The sequence below is a fragment of the Elephantulus edwardii genome, unplaced genomic scaffold (assembly GCF_000299155.1).
Source record: "Elephantulus edwardii isolate Elephantulus edwardi_28Jun2011 unplaced genomic scaffold, EleEdw1.0 scaffold00512, whole genome shotgun sequence".
Classification (NCBI taxonomy): domain Eukaryota; kingdom Metazoa; phylum Chordata; class Mammalia; order Macroscelidea; family Macroscelididae; genus Elephantulus; species Elephantulus edwardii.
In genome coordinates, this window is record NW_006400262.1 from 22654 (window position 1) to 32974 (window position 10321).

The 10321-nt window shown below is 40.0% G+C and overlaps 1 protein-coding gene across 1 annotated transcript in view; it reads right to left on the reverse strand.

The window, feature by feature from the left end:
• LOC102853329 (UDP-glucose:glycoprotein glucosyltransferase 1-like) overlaps positions 1-10321 on the reverse strand; it is a gene marked incomplete at its 3' end in the record, with an annotated part of 247403 nt that overhangs the window by 17863 nt on the left and 219219 nt on the right. Inside the window, exon 18 of the mRNA XM_006903121.1 lies at positions 1920-2040. Coding sequence (XP_006903183.1) covers positions 1920-2040 — 121 coding nt within the window. The remainder of the gene's footprint in view (positions 1-1919; positions 2041-10321) is intronic.

A 10321-nucleotide genomic window follows, 5' to 3' on the forward strand; every position in this document is an offset into this window, starting at 1 on the left:
TCTTTTTTTTCTCCCCCCTCATTAAATTTTGTTTTAATGGGTATTAAAATACTGTGACAAATTTTTGGTCAAGTTGTTAACATTTAAAAAGTACTGATTTTAAAAACTAATAACTTAAAACTGCCATACAAAAACAAACAAACAAAAAAAACAACCCACAAAACAATTGGTCCACAACACACTTCTGTCCCATTAACCAATCTTTTACTATTAAACTTAAATGGTCAACTGAGACAAACAGTTCTGGGACTGTTCTTCCACCACTGATTAAGACAGGGTGCTGGATGTTATGGGGAACATTCATTCAGTCTTCTGAGCAGACACAGTGACCTTCCCAGCTCCAGCAGCCTTCTTGTCTGATGCTTTGATAACACCCACAGCAACCATTTGTCTCGTAAAAACCCAGACGAAGGTAGCCAAAGAAGGTTCCCACACATATAGGCTTGTCAGGAACCACATCAACAACGACAATACCACTAGACTTCTTCTGTTTGACCTGTGTGACAATCCAGCACAAGGCACATAACCAGTACTGATTTGGCCAGGATGGTTTAAGATTATCACCTGAGCAGCAAAGTCACCTGCTTCCACTGGTGGGTCATTTCTGCTGTCACCAGCCTCATTACCACACTGAACATCTTTCACAAGGATGTTCTTAACAAATTGAAGTCAACAGTGACCAGGCAGAGCTTCAAAAGACATTACTTAAGTAGTAACATTGACTGGGGCAAATGTGACCACATGCCAGGCTTGAGCATGCTAAGCTCCCTTCTGCCCACAGAGAAAGTACCAACACCACTAATCTTGTAGACATCCTGCAGAGGCAGGGGCTTGTCAATTGGATGAGTTGGTGGCAGGATGCAATAGAAAGCTTCAAGCAGTTTGGTTACACTGGCTCTGCCATCCTTCCGAGTGACTTTTCTTGCCTTGAACCAAAGAATGTTAGCACTTAGCATGCTCTCACCATTCCAACTAGAAACTGTCACAATGGCTACTATGTCAGGATTTGTCGCCAATTTCCCTGATGCAGGTGCTAAATTGTTTAATGATTTCCTTACATCTCCTCTGGCTGCAGGGTGGCTCAGTGGAATCCATTTTGTTAATGCCAACATTTAGTTGCTTCACCCCCAATGTGTAAGCTAGAAGGGCTGCTCATGGTCTGCCCATTCTTTGAGATATCAGCCTCAAATTCACCAATAGCAATAGTCAGGACAACAGTTAGCCTGTGATGTTCCAGTCATCATGTTTTTTATAAAGCCTCTGTGTCCTAGGGTATCAATGCTGGTCACATAGTACTTGTTGGTCTCAAATTTCCACAGGGAGATAACAAAGGTGATGCCAGGCTCACACTCAACTTTCTGTTTATCCAAGACCCAGATTTATGTGAAGGGGCCCTCTACCTTCTCAGCAGCTTCCTTCCCTAGTTTCTCAATGGTTCTTTTGTCAATCCCACCACATTTTTAAATTACATGGCAAGCACTGGTGGACCTATCTAAGCCCACGTGTCCAATGATGATGATGTTGTGGGTCTTCTCCTTCCCATTTTGGCTTAGGTTTTGTGATGGTATTCACCAACACCTGTACTCTGGAAACAAATCTACTGGGGAAAAAAGCAGCTTCAATGTCTTTTTTGAAAAGGCCAGGCCATCGGTCTAATCAGTTATCTTACCTGGAATTCCAAATACTTTTCAAAGTTCTTTCCATCTTTCTAAAAATTCTACTTTCATTGTTTAACCCATGAGAATTTCTCTAACTTAAAAGTTAAAAGCTCATACTATACACAGAGAATATGACATGTTCAAAGACTAAATTTTGTCAAAACCTTAGGATACATATTATAATTAAATATCTGCAAACACTCCAAAGCACAAATTAAAAGGTTTAAAAAATCCCCAAGATGTTTCTGAAATGCTCCTTACTAGTTGCTGTTAAATCTAGGTATTCTCGTTCAGCCATCAAAATCCTAGAATTGATTCGTGGAACAACATTTGGTTGATTCATGATATATTCAACCACATCCTGATCATGGGACAGTTCACCCTATAGGAAAGCGAGAAAAGAGGAAGGGAATGTTAAAATCATGTATTAATAAAAATGCATTAGAAACTAAAGAAATATTAGTTTTGCACTTATTAGATAAGGTGGAGTCAGAAACTGACTCATAGCTGACATTCTACTGGATTTTCAGAGGTAGTAAAGGGCATGGGAGGAGACTGTCCTTCCCTCGCACAGCAACTAGTGGATTCAAACTGCAAGCCTTTAGATTGGCAGTGTAGTTCCTTACCACTAAGCCACTACAATCCATATATTACAACTACGAACAGAAGTCACTGTGGTATTAATCTCTACTATTGTCAGAATCAGCCCAAGAGACATATTCATTAAGTGTGTGGTATGAAACAAAAGGCCAGTAGATCAAACTCACCAGCAATTCCCAGGAGAAAGACGTGGTGATCTGGTTCACTAAAGACTGTTCACTAAACAGGTGAAGAGATAAATGTTGTTGTTAAGTGCTATCAAGTTGCTTGCATAATAGCTCTGAATCTTGCTCTATCTTGAGCCAATCTCACAGTCTCTGACACATCTACTCTTATTACCCCAGTTATTGTGTCAATCTATTTCATCTGCAGTCTTCATCGCCTTCACTGCCTCTCCACCCTTCCAAGCAGAATATCATTCTCCAAAGATTGATACCTTCTGGCTGTATGTTCAAAGTATGTGAAATGGAATCTCAAAATTCTTGCTTCCAAGGAAAAACTTAGTTTCACCCTCTCTAGGTTCAACCTGTTTGTTGTTTTGGAATTCCATGGTATGTTCAATTCTCTTCTCCAGCACCACAACTGAAAGACACTGTAGTCACTGTGCAGCTCTCTGATGCATAGCAAGTAACTGCAATGACCATGGCCAGAATCAGGCCTTAATCTCTAGACTGATATCCTTGCTCTTCTGAACTCTGGAGAGGTCCCGGACAACAAATTTTCTCAATGTAATTTCTCTTTTGATTTCCTGACTGCTAATACCAAGAGAGTTGACTGTGGAAATGAGCAAGCTGAAATTGTTAACAATTTCAATCTCTTCTCTCTCTACCGTGAGGTTACTAATGAACCCAGTAGTGAGAATTTTGATTTATTGATATTTAGTTTCAATGCCTATTGCAAACTTCAGTCCTTGACATTCTACAGCAAATGCTTCAAGTCCTCTTCAGTTTCCGCAAGCAATGTTATGTCATCTATATAATGCAGGTGGTTGATAAGTTTTCTTCCAATCCTGATGCCACATTCCTCCTCATAAAGTCCAGACTCCCAAATGATGTTCTGCATATAGATTTAAAAGGTATGGAGACATACCTGACACATTACTTTTCTGATTTTGAACCATGCAGTGTTTCTTTGCATTGTTCTGATGACTGACTCCTTGTTCAAGTATAGATTTCCCATGAGCACAACTAGGTGTTCTGGGATTCTCATTTCCCTCAAGGTGAGCCACAATTTGTTTTGTCAAATGCCTTTTCATAGTCAATAAAACAAAGACAGGCATTCCTCTACTACTCTATGCTTCCAGACAAGATCCATCTGACATTGCAGTGATGTCCCTAGTGCCATGCATCTTCTAAACCCAGCTTGTATTTCTGGTAGTTCTCTGTTAATGTACTGTTCCAGTCACTTCTGGATAATCTTCAGAAGGATTTTACTTGAGTATGATATAAGTGATAATTGTCTTATAATTTCTATACTGTGTAAGGTCACTTTTTTTGGAATGAGAATAAATAGTGCTATCTTTCAGTCAGATGGTCAGGTTTCATGGCACAGCCCAGTGACCACTTCCAGGGAAGTATCTGTTTGTTGAAATAGGTCAAACGGTATTCCAACAATTCCTGGGGCCTTGCTTTTTGCCAATTCCTTCACAGCTGTTTGAACTTCCTCCTCATCCCCACTGCCTCTTGAACATTGTTTCATGAAATATCTTTTTGGTAAATTGATCCTGTATCTCCTTCCATCGTCTTTTGATGCTTCCTGGATCATTAACTATTCTGCCCATAGCATCCTTAAGCGTTATTAATTAAAGCCTAAATTTATTCTTCAGTTTCTTCAGCTTTTTCTTTTTCGACTACAGGTCCTTGCACATTTCATTATAATACTTTGCTTTGTCTTTCCAAACTACCCTTTAAAATGAGCTCCTTAACTTCTTGATTTGACCCTTTGCTTTGGCTTCTTGGAGCTCTTGTGCAATATTCAGAGTCTCGTCTAACATCCATCTTGGTGTTATTTTCCTCCTCTGTAATGACCTTTTCCATTCTTGATGGATAATAATCTTGATATCCTCTCACAGCTCATCTGGCTTCACTCATTAGTGTTTACCCCCTCAAATCTGTCCCTGATACAGCTTTTTAATTCAGATGAGATAGACTGAAGTTAAATTTTGGTTCTTGTGGATTTGATTTTACTTTCTTTAGCTTCAGTGTGAAACTACATATGAGAAGAGGGTGGTTTGTTCCAAAGTCCACTCCAGGGAGAAAGAGATGCTTCATGAAAGCTTACAATCCAGGAAATCCTATAGGGTCCTGCAGGGCCACTGTGAGTAGGAACTGTGTGAAGGCAACAGGGATTTTTAGACTTTGCTTGTTTTGTCTCTGTCAAACATGAATACCCTATCTCCAGTTTTCCAACAATATGTGGCAAGTATTGCTTACATTTATTTTAAAATTAAGGAAGTTGGAGCAAAGAAATACTAAAATCATTTACTCCAGATCACAGAATTGCAAATAAAAGGATCCTGAATGTGAAACTAATTCTTTATACTAAACTGTTTAGGAATCTGCCCTCAAGAAATAATAAACCACTGCAAATGAGTTACAGATACTGTAAAGATCTACGTTGCGATTTGCTTCTGTTTGGCATCTCCAAAGGCAATGATGGCCTAGAGACAGAGTAAGGAATTGCACTGCCAAATCCAAAGCTCATGGTTCTAATCTACCAGCTGCTCTGTGGGAGAAGGATAGGCAGATGGGCAATCTCCTCTCTCCTGCAATTAAGCACCTCTGAAAACCAGCTGGAGGGTCAGCTACGGATTGGTTCTGACTTGATAGTTTGGCACACAACAAAAATATCTCTTAATGCTTAGCTCTTCTCCCTCACTCCACAGTTAAGATATTTTATAATGAAAAATCATCTAAAACTATTTCAATCTCAAGCTTTAAATAATCTTATACCTCCAGAACCATAATATGAAATAAATTGTTTATCTCCTTTTTATGTATCACAAATTAAACAAGTATTTCTATGATGACGTTCTCAGAGGCAATTTTCACTTGCTGTCATAACTTGCAAAACTTGTATCAATCTCAAGATTCCAAATAATCCTCTATTATCAAAGACACAATTTCACTGGGAGAAGTAATTTTTTCATGTATCATCAACTGTAAAAACAGTTGAATTTTGTGAAAGTGGCCTCAGAGCCAGTTATTACTCTCAAAACTTGCAAATTTTTCAAACTTAAAATATTTCTTTTTTAAAAGTAAATTTTATGGGGGAAAATAGACATAAGACAAAACGACATATACAAAATTCAAACTGGGTATTATCGGAAGCTATTTATCCTCAAAGAGGAAATTCAATAGGCAAATCCTCAAAGTACAACCAAATATGAGCATATAAACTAACCACAAAACTCTAAGGTGTTAGTAGGCTCACAGACACAACATCAGTTAAAAAAAAATATAAACCTAAACTGATTCTAAGTAGACTAAAGTTCATCAAGAGCAATCTAGCAACATCTGTTAGAACGGAAAAAGTACATGTTTTCTTTCTAATGATTTTATAAATAAGTGGAGACACACACACACACACACCCTTTCCAGAAAGAGGACAAGAGTAGCAGAGAGGACAGAAGTGAATAGGTAAGAATTTCTTTGGATGTTCATCTCTATGGACACCACATGATATGAATAGTTGGTCTTTTTAACAGATTTAGTTTAAATTGTAAAATAAATTATCTGTTAACAATTAAAAAACAAAAAATTCCTAAGACCAAGGAATAAAAAACCAAACTTCAGAAGAAGTAGAAAGTCTGAATAAACCTGTATCAAAAAAGAAAATTAATTAGTAACATTGACACTCCTATAAAGAAAAGGCCAGGCAGAGATGACTTCAGTGACAAAATCTTGTTTGTTGTTATGTGCCATTGAGTTGCCTGCGACTCACAAAGATCTTATGTACAGCAGCCCTATATCCTGCTCTATATTGTGCCAATCTCACTGTCTCTCATAAACCTATCACCACTATCCCAGTCACTGAATCAATGCACCTCATAGAGGGTCTTCCTCTCCTGCGCTGTCCCTCCATCCTTCCTTCTCCAAGGACCTCCTTCTCCAAGGACTGGTCCCTCCTTGCAACACGTCCAAATTATGTCAGACAAAGCTTCAGAATCTTTGCCTCCAAGGAGCAGCCTAATTTAACCCCCTCCAGGGTGAACCTGTTAGTTTTCTTAGCAGTCCATATGGTATATTCAATACTCTTCTCCAATACCACAGCTCAAAGGCATCAACTCTCCTTCTATCCTCTCTAGTCATTGTCCAACTCTCTGACACACAGCAAGTGATTGCAAAGAGCATGGCCTGTATCAGGCACACCTTAGTCTCTAGATTGACTCCACTGCTCTTCATTCATTGTACTTTGGAGAAGTCTCTAACAGAAGACTTTCCCATCGCAATACATATTTTAATTTCCTGGCCGCTGGTGTCAAGAGCGTTGATTGTGGAGCCAAGAAAAATAAGGCTGTTTCTTCACCATCCATCTTGATGCTGCCAATTGGCCCAGTGGTGAGAATCTTTGGCTTTTTGAAATTGAGCCTTACTCCATATTAAAGGCTGTAGTCCTTGACCTTCTGCAGCAAGTGCTTTAGGTCCTCCTCGGTTTCAGCAAGCAGGGCTGTGTTATCTGCATAACACAGTTGATGAATCTTCCTCCAATCCTGATGCCACACTTCTCCTCATACAGCCCAGTCTCCGGGATAATCTGTTCTGCGTATAGTTTGAAAAGGTATGGAGATAGGACACATCCCTGGTATATACCTTTCCCAATTTTGAACCATGCAGTGTTTCCTTGCTTGGTTCTGACGACTGCCTCCTGGTCCAATTACAGGTTTCACATTAGCACAATCAAGTGTTCTGGGATTCCCAATCTTTTCAGAGTCAGCCACAGTTTGTTATGATCCACACAGTCAAACATTTTTGCATAATCAATGAAACATTGATAGACATTCCTCTAGTATTCCCTGCTTTCAGCGAAGATCCATCTAATGTTAGCTACAATATCCCTATACAACGACCCCTTCTAAAGCCAGCCTGCACTTCTGGCAGTTCCTGGTGACAGAAATGAAGCTGGAAATAGAATGACTAAATTTTGCACAATCAACAACTTCTTATTCACTGCAAATAAGTTTTATAAAAAACATAAACTCAGGTTATACACATGGATTTCACCTGATGGTATGCATAGGAATCTGATCGATTACATCTGTGAAACGAACCGTTGGAGAAGCTCAATATCAGTTTTGAAAACTAGGCCAGGTACTGATTGTGGAACAGACCACCAACTACTCATATGCAAGTTCAAGCTGAAGCTAAGGAAAAGTAAATCAAATCCACAGGAACCAAAATATGACCTTGAGTCTATTCTACCTGAATTTTAGAACCATCTCAGGAATAGGTTTGAGGCCTTGAGCATCAATGAGTGAAGACCAGATGAGTAATGGGAGGATGTCCAGGAAGAGTGCAAAGGTCTTTAAAAAGAGAGGAGGGAAAAAAGCCCAAAATGGATGTCAGAAGAGACTCTGAATATTGCACAAGAGAGCCTAGAAGCCAAAGCACAGGGAAGAATTCAAGATATTAAAGAGCTGAACAGAAGATTTCAAAAGGCAGCATGGGAAGACATTGTAAAATATCACAATAAAATGTGCAGGGAGCTGGAGTAAAAAAATCAAAAGGGCCAAACTCACTCAACATTTCTTAAGCTCAAGGAACTGAAGAATAAATTCAAACATCAAGTTGCTATACTTAAGGATGCTTTGGGCAGAATATTAAATGATCCAGCAAGTATTAAAAGAAGATGGAAAGAGTATAGAGAGTCACTGTACTGAAAGGAATTGGCAGACACGGAAAAATTTCATGAAACAACATATGAGCAAGAGCCAATGGTGATGAAGGAAGAAGTTCAAGCTGCTTTGAAGGAATCGGCAAAAATTAAGAACTTCAGGAATTGATGGTATCCCAATTGACATATTTCAGCTAACAGATGCTGCCCTTGATGTGTTCTCCAAGTTCTGTTAAGAAATCTGGAGGATAACCACTTGGCCAACTGACTGGAAGGGTAATTCTTCATAACATTTTAAAACTACATAAGAAAGGGAGTTATATGGCCTAGTGGCAAGAAGCTGCAATGTAATCCCGAAGGCATGCAGGTTGCATCCACCACAAGCTCTACTTGAGAGGGAGGGGTAATCTCCTCCTGTACCATTCGGATCTGATTGGATGGTACACAACAAGGAAGGGGGAAAAAACACCCAAAACCCAACCTTAAACATAAGGAAATTTCAGTTCATTATCACAGACCTCTCCAAAGTATTGAAGAGCAACGTTGTCAGTATGGAGAATAGAGAATGCTTGATACAGGCCACAGTCTTTGCATGCAATTACTTGCTAGGAATCAGAAAGCTAGACCAATGACCAGGGATGACAGAAGTAAAACTGATGCCTTTGAGTTGTGGTGCTGGAGGAGCATGCTGAATGGACTGCAGGGAAAAGAAACAAGTTTGTCCTGGAGAGGGTGAAGCTGGACTGCTTTCTGAAGCTTCATGTGACATACTTTGGATATGTTGCAAGGAGGAACAGTGCTTAGAGAGGGGCATCATAGTTCGGAGGCTTGAGGGACAGAACAAGAGGGGAAGACTTCATGAGATGGATTGATTCAGTGACTGGGGTAATAGGGGTAGGTGTATCAGAAACAATAAGATTGGAATAAGGTTTAGGGCTGCTGTACATAAGGTAGCTATGAGTAGCTGGCGACTCAACGGCACACAACATCATAAAAAAAACCCAACAGATTTATTTGAGCCACGTGCCTTCAGGACTGCTGCGCAGCTTCTTACCACAAGTCCAGCAGAGCACCAATTTAAAACACTGGATTTTAGGGAGTTCTGGTGGCCTAGCGGCAAGAATCTGCACTGCAACCTCAGAGGTGCATGGTCTGACTCCACCAGATGTTCTGCTGGAGGAGGGAAAATCTCCTGTACGAGTCAGATCTGATTTGATGGTATGTTGTTATGTGCCGTCGAGTCGCTTGCGACTCACAGAGACCCTATTTACAACAGCCCTAAACTCTGCTCTGTCCTGTGCCAATCGCACTGTCTCTGACACTCCCATCCCGATTACCCTAGTCACCGAATCAATACACCTCATAGAGGGCCTTCCCCTCCTGCACTGTCCCTCCACCCTCCCAAGCATGATGTCCTTCTCCAGGGACTGGTCTCTCCTTACAACATGTTCGAAGTATGTTAGACAGAGCCTCAGAATCCTTGCCTCCAAGGAGCCACCTGGTTTAACCCTTTCCAGGATGAATCTGTTTACCTAGTAGTCCATGGTACTCTAATTACTCTTCGCCAGCACCACAGCTCAAAGGCATCAATTCTCCTTCTATCCTTCTTGATCACTGTCCAACTCTCTGATGCATAACAAGTGATAGCAAAGACCATGTCCTGTATCAGACACACCTTAATGTCCAGTACTTTGGAGAGGTCCCTAACAGAAGACTTTCCCATGGCAATATGCCTTTTAATTTCCTAGCTACTGGTGCCAAGAGTGTTGACTGTGGAGCCAAACAAACTAAAGCTGTGAACAATCTCAATCTAATCACCATCCATCCTGATGCTGCCAGTTGGTCCAGTGGTGAGAATTTTTTGTCTTCTTGACATTGACGGTATACACACACAAAAAAATACTAAAATTTAAAAACAACAACAAAAAAAAAACTCAGCCCAATGGATTTTACAGTGCATGAGCAAAATTCCTTATAAGGAGAAAGGACAATTTTTCAAAATTATTAAAACATTGAATGTTGAAAAGGAAAAAAAAAAAACAAAAAACAACATACATTTAAAACTGAACCGATACAGTTGTTGTTGTTGTTAAGTGCCGTTGAGTCGTAGGTAACTCACAGTAACCCTATGAAGGACAGTCCTCCATGCTTGTGTGTCTTTCATCCTCTCTCCAGGTTCATAGGTTTTCCCGAGGCAAGCTATTACGGAAGTGGATGCCACTCTTACTTCC